The sequence below is a fragment of the Manacus vitellinus genome, unplaced genomic scaffold (genome assembly GCF_001715985.3).
Source record: "Manacus vitellinus isolate BGI_N305 unplaced genomic scaffold, ASM171598v3 scaffold_53_pilon, whole genome shotgun sequence".
In the NCBI taxonomy this organism is placed as follows: Eukaryota; Metazoa; Chordata; class Aves; order Passeriformes; family Pipridae; genus Manacus; species Manacus vitellinus.
This window is the reverse complement of record NW_021940637.1, coordinates 1,332,343-1,348,259: the sequence shown is the minus strand read 5'-3', so window position 1 is coordinate 1,348,259 and position 15,917 is coordinate 1,332,343. Positions and strand designations below refer to the sequence as shown.

At 41.7% G+C, this 15,917-nt stretch overlaps 1 protein-coding gene across 1 annotated transcript in view; it reads left to right on the top strand.

Annotated features, from left to right (window-relative positions):
• Positions 1 to 15,917, top strand: part of TMEM266 (transmembrane protein 266) — a 66,389-nt gene that overhangs the window by 14,786 nt on the left and 35,686 nt on the right. Inside the window, exons 5-7 of the mRNA XM_029963157.1 lie at positions 714 to 868; positions 5,442 to 5,528; positions 12,213 to 12,238. Coding sequence (XP_029819017.1) covers positions 714 to 868; positions 5,442 to 5,528; positions 12,213 to 12,238 — 268 coding nt within the window. The remainder of the gene's footprint in view (positions 1 to 713; positions 869 to 5,441; positions 5,529 to 12,212; positions 12,239 to 15,917) is intronic.

Below are 15,917 nucleotides of genomic sequence, written 5' to 3'. Positions count from 1 at the left end.
AAAGTAATTTTTGGCCTGATCCACGAGCAGAGTGGTGAGAGTTAGAGAGATAGGCAAGTGAGAGAGCCTTGGTCAGAGGTTTGACACTTAGCCAGGTGTGTGCCTTTGCTACTGCAGGTGTAGCTATGGAATCATTCTTTGGTGTTTTCCAGATTCCTATTGCTCCTTTCCACGAGGTCGTGGACTGATTGTTGCAAACCAAATTTGGCAGCCCTTGTCAGATCCGTCTCATAGCAGAGCAGGGATAAAGGGGAACGACCATAAAATTCAACAGCAGAGAAATTCTTAAAAAAAAGCATCATTGACTTATGAATAGCAGAGCCCTGCTGTGCCTTGGTGCTCCCAGAGAAGGGAATGCAGCGTGTCTGTCAAAGTGAGAGCACGTGGAAAAGGGGCAGACAGGAAGAAAGTAGAAGTGTGTGTGTGATAATTAGGGCTGCATCACTCCATGCACTGAAGGCACTTGAACACCAGTGCACTGCACAGCTGGGGGGACACACAAAATCCCCAGGGGAAAGGGGTTTTTTATGTGTTTTTCTTGGTCAGGAAACCAGTGAAAGTGAATTTTGCAAAGTCTTTGTGCATTATTGCTGAGTGTATCCATAACAGCAGAACTTGTAATTTTGAGTTCACTGCTCTTTAGCTCTTTTCCTTTTTCACTTCTTCTTCTTTTCTTTTCTTTTCTTGTTTTTCCCCTAATTTTATTTCTTTAGATCTAACTGGCTAAAACCGTGCTGTGGGAGACGAGCAGCTGTGTGGCAGGTATTTTTGCTCAGTGCAAGTCTCAACAGTTTCCTGGTAGCCTGTGTAGTATTGGTGGTGATTCTTCTGACTCTGGAACTCCTAATAGATATAAAGCTTCTCCAGTGTGAGTAGGAGGATTTTTTTTTCTTTTTCTTTTTTTTTCTCTTTCTTTTTTTTTTTTAATTTTGATAAAATAAAGGCTTAACTTACTGGGAGGTTTTTGAAGGGGGGAGGATGGTGGGGATTTTTTTTCCTACCATTTAAATTATTACTAGGTTAGGTAAGAAATGTGTTTTTGTGGAACCCTGGTACAGTGAAGTCAGTCTCTTCCTTATTTTGCTGACCAAATTCAGGTCAACTAACAAATTCAGTATAGGACAAATTTTCAAAGGCTACAAGCAGAGTGTACATGCAGAGGTTCACATGTGCTGTCATTAGTACTTGAAAAGGTCTGTCTTTTACAGACATGCTACATATGCACAGAAAAAAAACCTGTGCCTCATTAATCTCTGATGCTTATCACATGTGGGTAGACAGAAGTGATGAACATACCAGGCGTTTTGGTGCTACTTCTATTATTAATTTACTTCTGCTGAGGTGGATAGGAATTGAAATTACAGTTTTCTAGCTTGTAATGCACTGAAATGATACAGATTTTCATTCTACTTTGCTGATGCACTGTGAGTCAAATAATAGCTTAAATGGAGTCTCGCTTTATCTGAATTCACTCTGCACAGGTTCCACAGTGGAAATTTTAATGCTTCTGTTTTGCTTCCTAATTCATCTTCTTTTTTCCCCTTCTGCTCTTTTCCTCCATTCCACCCGTTTTTTCTTCTTTTTTTTTCCCCTTTTTTCTTTTATGATACAAAGTTGACATGAACACAAATATCAGCTACACTTTTGCCTCTGCTAAGTGTTGAGGAGCAGCCTCTCCCATCTCCATACAATCTCAAATGTGCTGAAATGGCAGTTGGGGTTCAGACAATCCCTTAAATGCAAGAACACATAGCACAAAAGAGTCGTGGCCTGGTGTCTTTTTCCATGGCAACTTTAAACTGAACAAACCAAATTTTTATTCTGTCAAAGTCCTTTTACTGTTGTGATTTGTCAACCAATTGTAGTGGAGCAAAGACTTAGGTATTGCAATTGTATTAAGATTATTTTAGGGGACTTTGTTGATAATTGCAGCCATTTCATACACTCTGTGAGATGAATAAATGGCTGAGCTGTCACCCCCCACTGTTGCTCACCATTTACACCTGTCTGTCCATGCTGCACACGCTGTTCTGACATGGCCACTCCGTTCCAGTTGTTATTTTCTGTAGTCTCTGGTCACTTCCCATTTTGGATGAGGAAGCCCAGCATTTGGACAAGTCTGCTGCTTTCAAAAAAGTCAGGAATGCTAATTATGGGTGTAAGTCCTTAAGAAATGAATGAGGAAGAGGCTTTCAACAATATTTATTGAGATGTCACATCTTTCTGTCGATGTAGGAATTATCACTCCCTGTAGAGCCAGAGAGTTTAAAAATTGTTTTTGTTCATTTCTCATAGAGTTTTGACAGTTTTGGACACTCTCCTCTGGAAGCACCTGTTTTCTTACTGTTTACTTTCTGAAGCATTTTCTGAAGAAGGCTTTATTTTAGGACTCATTCCTCCTCTGTGTGTCTGGTGCATGTGACACTCTTAAAAGCTCTGCAGCTTACACCGTGTGCATGAGCTGTAGGTGTTTGGCTGGGCCAGGTGACTTCCTTGTTCAGAGGTGGCCCCTGCCTGTGTGGATTTTCTCAGCACCTGAGGAAGGACCCATTCCACTTGTGTTGCTACTTTACATTTTAACTAATGAATCTTCCCATCAGGCCTTTTGTCTTTGCCTTGTTTCAATACCTTCTATCTTGTTTTAAATCAGATAAAGGCTGTCTTGGTGGGGCTGATGTTATAAGTATTGCAGTTGTGCTATATGTGTCGCTTACATTAAGGTTTTGAAAAGCCATTAGCCCATAATTATGTTTTTCAAAAATGTAATTACAGTTTTAAAGGATTCCTTGTTCTATATAAAATCAACCAGTACATTAGGGTATGTCACAGCACATCACTGCCGATTTTGTTTGTAATGACAACTGCTAATCCACATTATAGACTGTAATTCCTTAGGAAGCCTCCCTTTATTAAAAAAAAAAATGCAACAAAAGAAACCCTGGTGTTTTCTTTAGCTGTGACATTTTTAGAGCATCATTTTCCTCCATGGTTTCAGTGCAATCTTTGGTTGCACAGTGCACAAAGCTGCCGGTTGCAGAGATGGACACCACATTTGCAAACTGGGGGTCACACACATGAAAAGTACAGAGACCTTGTAGGGTATTTTATCACAAAGCATATTCATACCAGAATTAGAAACCTCAGAAAGCAGGGGACACATAATAGGTCTTATTTATGATGAGTCTCTGTCCTACAATCTGCTTTTTAAGTTCTGTCTTCAAAGCTGCTCACAAGCATTAACAAAATAACATCTCAACAGTGATGTTCTGCAAATGCAGAAATAGATGTATATTAACTCACTTGCACTTCATTTAAAAAAAAAAAAAGAGGATTGTGGCAGTTTCCAACCCTAACACCTCAGAAGGGGAAAGCAACTCAGGAAATGATCTTATAGTGCCCTCCTCCTGCAATGAGCTGCAGCAGGTGGATCTGTAACAGGCCTCCCTGAAGGCCCTGAAACTGAGAAGCTCCACTCCTGTCAGTTTGGCTGCTGGATCTGGTTCCTGGCTGAGTGCCTGCAGAGCTGCCAAAGGAAACACAGGGGCTGGTGCAGCAGCACCTCACCTTTCTCCCCCTCAGAAAGAGGGGCTTCAGGGCTCCCGACTCCCTGCAGTGGGTGTCTGCCAGGAAACCACCCTGAGGAACAGCCACTGAAAGCAGGTGCTGGTAGTACAAGCTTCTGTGGTGGTCACTTAGGGTTTGTCAGGGTGTATCCTTCATCCCTCACCTCTGGATATATGTTTTGAGGAGATGTGAAAGTGAGGGAAAGGGGGAGGAGGTGAACTGAGTTTGGCTGTACTCTGCATTTTATATTGATTTATTCTTTATCCTTCTTCATGACTAAAAAACGCCTGGATTTGCATTCACTTCTTCCCTATAGCACCAGACAAGAAAAATGTGAAGCAAAGCAAAACTTTTTGGCTTTTAGCTTTTAGGGGGAAAAAAAAGTTAGAAGTTCAGCAAATGTGAAACTGGGTTCCAGATTAAAGTAAAAGCTGAATAGCATAGGTGATTTGCCTCAAACTGAATCCCAGTGATGTACCCAAACCACCACAGGGCAGGAATGAGCACCTCTTGTAGAAGCCCCTTCTGGTTTTGTAGCTTTTCACAGCATTTTTTAAAGGGAGTGTTTTGGAAGAGGCAAATATCCAGATTCCGTGTATGGGCTGCTGATTCAATTCCTGTGCAAAAGCTGCTTGTTTGGAAGGCTTTTTCGGGTTTACTGTTTTACTGGCAATTTAATTGCCCCCTGTCTGGCAGGGCGTACAGCGCAGCTAGTGCTCAGTTAGTGTGGCATCAGAAATGGGTTTTCTCCCCAAATTCTGGTTGCTGTATCTTTTTTTTTCCACCGGGGGGCAGCTGGAGCCTTGTAGGTCAATCGACACTGCTGGAAAAACAGCATCCAAACGGTTTCCACTGCCTTGGGAAAGTGAAATATATTATATTTTGCCCATTTGTTTCATCAGGTAGTTCCTGTGCTGCATCAGAGCAAACATTCTCTCATCAAGCCCCAGAAGAACCTCAGCAGTGAGAGTTCCAGTGGCAGCCCATACTCACAGTTTTATTTCTATCCTAATTTCCTCCTACATCCCTCTCCTCTGCTTCCCATTTTAATCGATTTTGATTTAAAAATCAAATGCTTTATTTAGCGTGTCCCCTGTGTGTTCTTGGGACACGACCCACAGCCTTGCACCTCTGCACACACAGCCATCGACTGCCTTACCCTCGGCTGTCACACAGCCATTCTTTGGCACTGCAAACCACACAGGCTGGGTTGGTCTGTCTGCTGTGGAGATGGCAGACTCACAAATACCCTGAAGTAAGGAGAGGATGTTTTCTCTTCATTCCCTTCTTCCAGACTTGGGAGTAGGAGTTGCCAGCAGTTCAGATACGGGACCCTGTCAGCTTTCTGTGCTTTTCTGTCAGCGTGAAATGTATTTGGAGCCCATTCTGAGCACTAGTTTTTAAGCACCTGTTCCAGACAAATACTGATCATCTGAGCTGAATTGTCAAAGACTGAATACAAGGAGTAATGTGGCAATAGTGGAGCATTCTGTTTCCTTACTGAATCCTAACTCTGGATTTTTAGGTGTACAGGATTTAGTCACACATTCCGAGCTAAAGCAGCGCATGGGGTGAGAGCATGGACAGGTGACAGAGCAGCCAAGGCCTGAGTGTGTCCTTGCTTACCAGCAGAGTTACCTGTAAATACTCCAGTGAAGAGCTGCTGCAGCTACCAACGAGCTGCCTGAATTAGGATGAGCAGCTGGCAGGGCTGGAGTTCCATGTCCCATTGCATCCCATCCTCCTTCTGGTACTTCCATTACAAAATTTAAGAAAGCAAACTTTACCATGTGTAAGTTGTGGAAGTTCTAATTATATTAAACCTGAGTTGCACTTTGCTACTATAATGACCCTTCATTGTATTGTGTTAATTGCAGTTTCAAGTGCTTCACAGTTTGCAGGAGTAATTCACTGGATCAGCCTAGTCATCCTCTCTGTTTTCTTTTCAGAGGTATGTATAACCAGTCTTTCACCACATACAGAACTTCGAAGTTATTTTTATGTTGTCAGTGGAATTAGCAAGAGTTTTAACAGTAATTTGACTGTAAATAAATGTAGCATGGTGTGTTTTAAGAAAAAAAAACAACAAAATAATGTACTGTTGTGTTCCTGTGCAACAAACTAAAAAATGCAATATAGATTAGCACTGTTTGTCATTTGCCTGGAATTGGTAAGGAAATGTGGAAGATACTGTCTTACAAATTATAATTGGAAAGCTGCAGAAAGAAATAATTATCTCAGAATCACTAGAGGCACTGGACAGAACTAGTTTCATCCATTTGTTATCAGTGTCACTGGGTATAAGGCATAGGATTAAGACACGTTCTTTGAGAATAAAGAACCACAGGAGTTTTTCTACAAAAACTGTTTTGAGAGTGGCATTATCCCCTCTCACAATTTATCTAGGTAGTTTAGGTGTTCCAGGTTGCTGCATATAGACCCAGTAAGAGAATGAAACAAATGGTGAATTTCTGGGCCAAAATGTGTATAGATGTATGTGTTGTGTGATGTAACAAATGACCAAACTGGGATGATCTGTTAGAGTTTTCAACTTTATTCCAAAAGGAAGTCATTGGTATTGAGACTTATAGACTGCTCCTGAAATACTCCAAAATGCTTTTATGGCTATTTTTCAGGTCATAATATGTTACTTGTTACAAAAACAAGTTTTATGTTTGTTAAGTTGGAAGACAGCTTGGACTTAAATATTTAAAAATATTTTTTCTAGTTCCATATTAGAAAATATTGTCATCCAGACAGATGTGAAAGTCTTTACTAAATGGTAAATTTAGATGAAGGTTACAAAAAAAAAAATCAGAACCCAAAAATCTGTGATATCTGCAAATGATTTGTTGGATCACTTGTGTTGAATTCATGCATTGCTTGCTTCCATGGTGCTCTTAATGAAATACATTTATTTACATATGTCCTTGTATTTCTACCCAGGGTTTTTTTTTAGCTGGTGTTGTCAGTGGGTGCTTTCTGAAAGGATTGTTTGATAGCAGGCAGGGGTCTCTGGCTGCTCTTCATCTGAGCCTTCTGGTGCTGCAGTTACCCAGATAGGTGCCATTACTGTCCCCACCCTCTGGTGGTGATTGTGGGTTGTAGGTTCCATGTAAACTCTCTGAAAAGAATCTCAATTTTTTTGCAGTCTTTCCTTTGTGAGTTACACATCCTAATTCCCAAAGACTCAGGTTTGTTAGATGGTGTCCATTCCCTGCAAAGAAATACTTTCTCCCCCAGCATTAGCACCCTGGAGTTCCCTGTAATCCTGAGCTTCCCAGCAGGACCAGCTTGTGACTGCTGCTAGAGTGGGGCTGCACAACCACACTCACCTGCTTTGCTTTGCTTTCTGGAGCTTGTTTCACCAAAAGCTTCTCCTGGGATCCTCAATTCCCTTGCTGTGTAGTCTCAGGTTCTGTTTTCATTCCCTTCCACCACCAGCCACTCTGCTCACACCTTGGTGCAGTGCCCTGCTCCCGGATCCCTTCCAGAGTTCAGCTGTTGTTTGCCTGTTTGTGGCAGTGTAGGCAGATCCTCAAGGCCTGTACTCATCTGTCTCAAGGAGGGATTAGTTGTTTCAGTTCTGCTGAGACAGAGTGCCCTTATAAGTGGATGAACTGGTTCCGAAGTATTTTACGGGAAAACAGTAACAGAAATACTTCACAGAGCCAAAACAGGTTCCCTGACTCACCATCCTCATTTTGGAGCTGTGTTGGCTTTTCTCCTCTCTCTGTTAGGTATTTGGAACTGCTTTGTCTACTTGCTGTTCTCATTTATTATAAACCTCTTATCACTCAGTTTATTATCTGTTTCTGTCTTCCAAAGTATCTTCTTTCACCTATTTGATTATGGTTTGAATTTAGAGCAAAGAAAAAGGAGGCCACAAGGCAGCCATTGAGGTGAACAGAGGAGGGTAGATTTTTGGAGCTGGGTTCATTTTGTGGCTCAGAGTCCTGGGTTAAAACAACAGAGGTGGCTCCACAGAGCAACTGGATGTGCTTCAGAGACCACCAATCTGGAAGGTAGCTCAGATGTACCTTTCCTACTGGGTTTGCTGGGGTTGGCCTTGTGCCTTGGTTTAATAAGCAATACCACATCTGTTCATGTTGAATTGTGTCTGAGGAGAGGGAAAACAGATTTAATTTTCTGTCATCCAAATAAAAAACTTTTTTTTTTTCCGAGAGGTTACAAAATAACTGCAAAAAATGCAAGTCACTTTTTTTCCCCCATCCACCTTAATTTTATTTACTTCTTTGGTCCCTTCAGTGGATTTTTTTTCTCTCTGATTCCCCTAACAAAGTCAGCTGTCTTTGGGATCATTTGTTGAGAAGATCATGTGTTACAGTGAGAATTTGACTGTTCGTGCCAGGATGATTTTCCAGAGATGAGCAGGTTTAATTAGTTTGCCTGGATATAACAGGCAACTGCTGGGGATTGATTAGTCCTTCAGACAGTGCTTTTTTTTCCTAGGCAAGGATTCAGGGTTTTTGGTGTTCAGAAAAGGTTTCCATAGCAAGTACCATGTCCCAAGTTTGGATGTTTATTGTTTATTCTGTGCTTTGGTTCCCATTAGTTGTACGTGTGGGTACACAATTCTTCAGAGAACAAACAATACAAAGTTGTAAAAGACTTGTTAAAAACCAGAAAACTTTCAGCACAAAATCTGAATGTTTTGGAAGAATACAACTGATTGAAGGAGATGCTCTCACAGCACTGCAAGTAATTGCATTCCAATCGTGTTGGAGTTAAACAGGCACTGCCTTTCTGCTTGGTTAAAATGAAGGGCACAAACATGCCAGCAGCTGGCAAATGCCACCAGAACAGCTGCCAAAAAAATTGAGTAGCTACTTTCACAGCATCTTCCTGCTCTCCCTGTGCTTGTGTTATAGCCACAAACCTTAGAGGCACTCAGTTAATTTTATATTCCCTGTCACTGTCTGTGACTTTCCAGCATTAAAATATCCTTATTCAAGTGAAGTGCACATCAGCTCTGTTTGCTTTTTTCCGAGTATCTGAACAGGGTTTACTAGTGGTGATGATTGTGTATGTTTGTCTCTGTTTACATACATCACTATGATTTGTCTGTGCACGAAATGTTACCCAGATGTTAAGACAGAAGAGAAGAGAAAGACACTGGGGGGGAAATCCCAGTATCAACAGCAAGGCAAGGCCGGGGTTACACCCTATCAAGAGGGCAAATTCAGCCTTGGTAATAATTGGCTGAGAAAAGGAAGATGGGGAATGTCACAGTGTTTTGGTAAGTGGATTGGAGTCTGCTTGTGTTTTAATAGTCTTCTCCCATTGCCACAAATACGTGACTCTGTAGCTGTTGTTCAGTTCTGCTTCTCCACTCGGATCGATGAGACTGTTTGCGTGCAAGAATTGAGTTCCTTGGTATTAGTTGTTTGCATTGCTCTCTATGTGCTTCAGTCAGCCAAGCACTCAGGCATTCTGCTTGCTTTCAGCACTTGAGTGTTTCCCTGGCAGTAACCAAGCCTTGATGTGCTGAAAGTTAGGCCAGCACAGAATCACGGCTTTTGTCCTGCACCCGTGTCCAAGAAACGAGCTCTCAAATGGAGTAAAGTCTGGGATCTGAGCTCATAAACAATCTGTTTCATTAGCTGTGGCTCACAGGTGCATTTCAGATTTTTTGCTTTTAGGAGGAAAAAACTCCAAGGCTTTCCTCATCCTGTATGATAAAAGGAAGTGTTCATAGTATCCTAGCACTTTGCTGCTTGTTAACACCAACCCTTGAAAGGAGTAAAGCTTCTGAAGGAAAGCTCTGCTGTGAGGGTTCTGTTAAAAAGGAAAAACATTCCAAATGACAGAACTAAGTAAATAATGTCTTTCCCATAAAAAATTCATTATTTTATGTTAGAAAAAAACAGTTATGTTACTTTTGTTACATTTTTTGTGAGATTGAAAGAGCTGAGCAGAAAGATAATAATCTTCTGTTAATTCTATAATTCTTCTAGAAAATGTGGCTTCTCTTCTGGATATTTATTTTTATTCCATGTCCACAACTTTTCTCATGGTGGATAAATGCACTGCACTGCTGGTTGTGTATGTTTTGGTTTTTAAATGGGTTGATTAGTGGGGGCTAGGAACAAAGATAGGGATTTTATGTATTAATATAATTTATAAAGGTAAATTTAAGCTTCCTTCTTTGCTAGTGTGTTAAAAAAATATTTAATATACTGGGAAATTTCTTTCCTAACCACTTTTCTTGCTTCTCAAACAAATAATTACCAGGGAAAGTGGTTCTATAGAGTTCCAGGAATCTAGCTAGACATCTGCCTGAAACACTAGTCTGCCCATTTAATTTTCAAGGGTGTACCTGACTTAGGGTGTGCTCTATCAGTGCTTCATCTGTGCTTTCATCTCTTGACAGTGGCCCTGCAGCACCTCCTACACCTGTGTTTCAGAGATAAGCATCAGTGCTGGTGTGACTGTACCCAGAGGGAACTTGTGTTGCAAGGCCAGTTCTCTGCCCAGCCTCCATCTGTGGTAGTCTGTTGAGTCTCTGGGAAGCCATTTTTATTCCTGAAAATACATCTGTACAGAATTGTCAGTTGAAAACTCCCTGTTTTTCTTCATATTTGAAGAACGAATATTATGGGAGAACAAAAGAACAAATAGAACTGCAGTGTTTGTGCAAAGGTGCATTTGGATACTACATGATATCCTGGTGGTTTAATGAGAGAATAAACTGGGTTTGTGTCTGTTAGTGCCACCAAGCCTTGGCACTTAATTCTTTCTGTGTGACCACGTGTGCTGATAGAGCCCAGCAGCTACAGAGCACAGGCACAGGGAATGGTTTGTGCTGGGTGATGGTGAGGTGAGGTCAGCAGGTCCACATTTCATTTCAGAGCCCTGGTGGAAGAGAAGCCGTGTGAGGAGGGTGCCTGTGCCCTGCAAACACAAGGACTGTGTTGGTTTAAATGTGCCAGCACGTTCCCCTGGGCTCTGCTGGCCTGGGGGCAGCGTGTGCTGGGACAGCTAATGCTGTGGCTCAGGACAGGCACACCAGAAGATGGCAAAAGAAGATTCTTTTAATGAGTGGGTGAACTAAGGCCTCTGTGGAGTGACCCAAATAAGGGGGAGTTGTAAATTACAGATTGGGTACACCCTGTTCTGGAAAAGCTTTCAATAAATATTTGGTCTTATGAGATATATCCAAAAGCAGAAGCTTAATCTGCAGAGTTTCTGGAACCTCTGTAGCAGATAGATTAGTTTTGTGGCAGTGGAAGGAGCATCCTTTCCACCCGTCTCCATCCTGTCTCTCTCTTGTACAATCACTACCCCGTCTCAAAATGCAGAGTTGCTCTCCTTTGCCAAACCCTGCTGGACCAGCTTCTCCTCCTGTGCTGCCACCTTGTGATTTCTGATTTCTTCACTCTACAGGTGAATCTGACACAGTGACTCACTGAGTAGTAAGTTGTATATTAACTGTGCAAGCAGAAAAGTACTTAAAATTACCTAATGTACCATGCAGTCAGCTGACAAATGTAGCAAACTCGTGCAGATTGTGGGAGTTCACACTGCTGGCTCAGCAAAGGACTTGGCCAAGCTTCCCTACAAAATTAGAGAGAAAACCTGCAGCATCACACAGTCCATCCCAACTTTGCTGCAGACAGTTAATGTCATGCAAATGACTGTGTGTCACCAAGAGACACTGTCAATTCTGAAANATTTCCTCCTACATCCCTCTCCTCTGCTTCCCATTTTAATCGATTTTGATTTAAAAATCAAATGCTTTATTTAGCGTGTCCCCTGTGTGTTCTTGGGACACGACCCACAGCCTTGCACCTCTGTGCACACAGCCATCGACTGCCTTACCCTCGGCTGTCACACAGCCATTCTTTGGCACTGCAAACCACACAGGCTGGGTTGGTCTGTCTGCTGTGGAGATGGCAGACTCATAAATACCCTGAAGTAAGGAGAGGATGTTTTCTCTTCATTCCCTTATTCCAGACTTGGGAGTAGGAGTTGCCAGCAGTTCAGATACGGGACCCTGTCAGCTTTCTGTGCTTTTCTGTCAGCGTGAAATGTATTTGGAGCCCATTCTGAGCACTAGTTTTTAAGCACCTGTTCCAGACAAATACTGACCATCTGAGCTGAATTGTCAAAGACTGAATACAAGGAGTAATGTGGCAATAGTGGAGCATTCTGTTTCCTTACTGAATCCTAACTCTGGATTTTTAGGTGTGCAGGATTTAGTCACACCTCCCGAGCTAAAGCAGCGCATGGGGTGAGAGCATGGACAGGTGACAGAGCAGCCAAGGCCTGAGTGTGTCCTTGCTTACCAGCAGAGTTACCTGTAAATACTCCAGTGAAGAGCTGCTGCAGCTACCAACGAGCTGCCTGAATTAGGATGAGCAGCTGGCAGGGCTGGAGTTCCATGTCCCATTGCATCCCATCCTCCTTCTGGTACTTCCATTACAAAATTTAAGAAAGCAAACTTTACCATGTGTAAGTTGTGGAAGTTCTAATTATATTAAACCTGAGTTGCACTTTGCTACTATAATGACCCTTCATTGTATTGTGTTAATTGCAGTTTCAAGTGCTTCACAGTTTGCAGGAGTAATTCACTGGATCAGCCTAGTCATCCTCTCTGTTTTCTTTTCAGAGGTATGTATAACCAGTCTTTCACCACATACAGAACTTCAAAGTTATTTTTATGTTGTCAGTGGAATTAGCAAGAGTTTTAACAGTAATTTGACTGTAAATAAATGTAGCACGGTGTGTTTTAAGAAAAAAAAAACAACAAAATAATGTACTGTTGTGTTCCTATGCAACAAACTAAAAAATGCAATATAGATTAGCACTGTTTGTCATTTGCCTGGAATTGGTAAGGAAATGTGGAAGATACTGTCTTACAAATTATAATTGGAAAGCTGCAGAAAGAAATAATTATCTCAGACTCACTAGAGGCACTGGACAGGACTAGTTTCATCCATTTGTTATCAGTGTCACTGGGTATAAGGTATAGGATTAAGACATGTTCTTTGAGAATAAAGAACCACAGGAGTTTTTCTACAAAAAGTTCTGTTTTGAGAGTGGCATTATCCCCTCTCACAATTTATCTAGGTAGTTTAGGTGTTCCAGGTTGCTGCATATAGACCCAGTAAGAGAATGAAACAAATGGTGAATTTCTGGGCCAAAATGTGTATGGATGTATGTGTTGTATGATGTAACAAATGACCAAACTGGGATGATCTGTTAGAGTTTTCAACTTTATTCCAAAAGGAAGTCATTGGTATTGAGACTTATAGACTGCTCCTGAAATACTCCAAAATGCTTTTATGGCTATTTTTCAGGTCATAATATGTTACTTGTTACAAAAACAAGTTTTATGTTTGTTAAGTTGGAAGACAGCTTGGACTTAAATATTTAAAAATATTTTTTCTAGTTCCATATTAGAAAATATTGTCATCCAGACAGATGTGAAAGTCTTTACTAAATGGTAAATTTAGATGAAGGTTACAAAAAAAAAAATCAGAACCCAAAAATCTGTGATATCTGCAAATGATTTGTTGGATCACTTGTGTTGAATTCATGCATTGCTTGCTTCCATGGTGCTCTTAATGAAATACATTTATTTACATATGTCCTTGTATTTCTACCCAGGGTTTTTTTTTAGCTGGTGTTGTCAGTGGGTGCTTTCTGAAAGGATTGTTTGATAGCAGGCAGGGGTCTCTGGCTGCTCTTCATCTGAGCCTTCTGGTGCTGCAGTTACCCAGATAGGTGCCATTACTGTCCCCACCCTCTGGTGGTGATTGTGGGTTGTAGGTTCCATGTAAACTCTCTGAAAAGAATCTCAATTTTTTTGCAGTCTTTCCTTTGTGAGTTACACATCCTAATTCCCAAAGACTCAGGTTTGTTAGATGGTGTCCATTCCCTGCAAAGAAATACTTTCTCCCCCAGCATTAGCACCCTGGAGTTCCCTGTAATCCTGAGCTTCCCAGCAGGACCAGCTTGTGACTGCTGCTAGAGTGGGGCTGCACAACCACACTCACCTGCTTTGCTTTGCTTTCTGGAGCTTGTTTCACCAAAAGCTTCTCCTGGGATCCTCAATTCCCTTGCTGTGTAGTCTCAGGTTCTGTTTTCATTCCCTTCCACCACCAGCCACTCTGCTCACACCTTGGTGCAGTGCCCTGCTCCCGGATCCCTTCCAGAGTTCAGCTGTTGTTTGCCTGTTTGTGGCAGTGTAGGCAGATCCTCAAGGCCTGTACTCATCTGTCTCAAGGAGGGATTAGTTGTTTCAGTTCTGCTGAGACAGAGTGCCCTTATAAGTGGATGAACTGGTTCCGAAGTATTTTACGGGAAAACAGTAACAGAAATACTTCACAGAGCCAAAACAGGTTCCCTGACTCACCATCCTCATTTTGGAGCTGTGTTGGCTTTTCTCCTCTCTCTGTTAGGTATTTGGAACTGCTTTGTCTACTTGCTGTTCTCATTTATTATAAACCTCTTATCACTCAGTTTATTATCTGTTTCTGTCTTCCAAAGTATCTTCTTTCACCTATTTGATTATGGTTTGAATTTAGAGCAAAGAAAAAGGAGGCCACAAGGCAGCCATTGAGGTGAACAGAGGAGGGTAGATTTTTGGAGCTGGGTTCATTTTGTGGCTCAGAGTCCTGGGTTAAAACAACAGAGGTGGCTCCACAGAGCAACTGGATGTGCTTCAGAGACCACCAATCTGGAAGGTAGCTCAGATGTACCTTTCCTACTGGGTTTGCTGGGGTTGGCCTTGTGCCTTGGTTTAATAAGCAATACCACATCTGTTCATGTTGAATTGTGTCTGAGGAGAGGGAAAACAGATTTAATTTTCTGTCATCCAAATAAAAAACTTTTTTTTTTTCCGAGAGGTTACAAAATAACTGCAAAAAATGCAAGTCACTTTTTTTCCCCCATCCACCTTAATTTTATTTACTTCTTTGGTCCCTTCAGTGGATTTTTTTTCTCTCTGATTCCCCTAACAAAGTCAGCTGTCTTTGGGATCATTTGTTGAGAAGATCATGTGTTACAGTGAGAATTTGACTGTTCGTGCCAGGATGATTTTCCAGAGATGAACAGGTTTAATTAGTTTGCCTGGATATAACAGGCAACTGCTCGGGATTGATTAGTCCTTCAGACAGTGCTTTTTTTTCCTAAGCAAGGATTCAGGGTTTTTGGTGTTCAGAAAAGGTTTCCATAGCAAGTACCATGTCCCAAGTTTGGATGTTTATTGTTTATTCTGTGCTTTGGTTCCCATTAGTTGTACGTGTGGGTACACAATTCTTCAGAGAACAAACAATACAAAGTTGTAAAAGACTTGTTAAAAACCAGAAAACTTTCAGCACAAAATCTGAATGTTTTGGAAGAATACAACTGATTGAAGGAGGTGCTCTCACAGCACTGCAAGTAATTGCATTCCAATCGTGTTGGAGTTAAACAGGCACTGCCTTTCTGCTTGGTTAAAATGAAGGGCACAAACATGCCAGCAGCTGGCAAATGCCACCAGAACAGCTGCCAAAAAAATTGAGTAGCTACTTTCACAGCATCTTCCTACTCTCCCTGTGCTTGTGTTATAGCCACAAACCTTAGAGGCACTCAGTTAATTTTATATTCCCTGTCACTGTCTGTGACTTTCCAGCATTAAAATATCCTTATTCAAGTGAAGTGCACATCAGCTCTGTTTGCTTTTTTCCGAGTATTTGAACAGGGTTTACTAGTGGTGATGATTGTGTATGTTTGTCTCTGTTTACATACATCACTATGATTTGTCTGTGCACGAAATGTTACCCAGATGTTAAGACAGAAGAGAAGAGAAAGACACTGGGGGGGAAATCCCAGTATCAACAGCAAGGCAAGGCCGGGGTTACACCCTATCAAGAGGGCAAATTCAGCCTTGGTAATAATTGGCTGAGAAAAGGAAGATGGGGAATGTCACAGTGTTTTGGTAAGTGGATTGGAGTCTGCTTGTGTTTTAATAGTCTTCTCCCATTGCCACAAATACGTGACTCTGTAGCTGTTGTTCAGTTCTGCTTCTCCACTCGGATCGATGAGACTGTTTGCGTGCAAGAATTGAGTTCCTTGGTATTAGTTGTTTGCATTGCTCTGTATGTGCTTCAGTCAGCCAAGCACTCAGGCATTCTGCTTGCTTTCAGCACTTGAGTGTTTCCCTGGCAGTAACCAAGCCTTGATGTGCTGAAAGTTAGGCCAGCACAGAATCACGGCTTTTGTCCTGCATCCGTGTCCAAATGGAGCTCTCAAATGGAGTAAAGTCTGGGATCTGAGCTCATAAACAATCTGTTTCATTAGCTGTGGCTCACAGGTGCATTTCAGATTTTTTGCTTTTAGGAGGA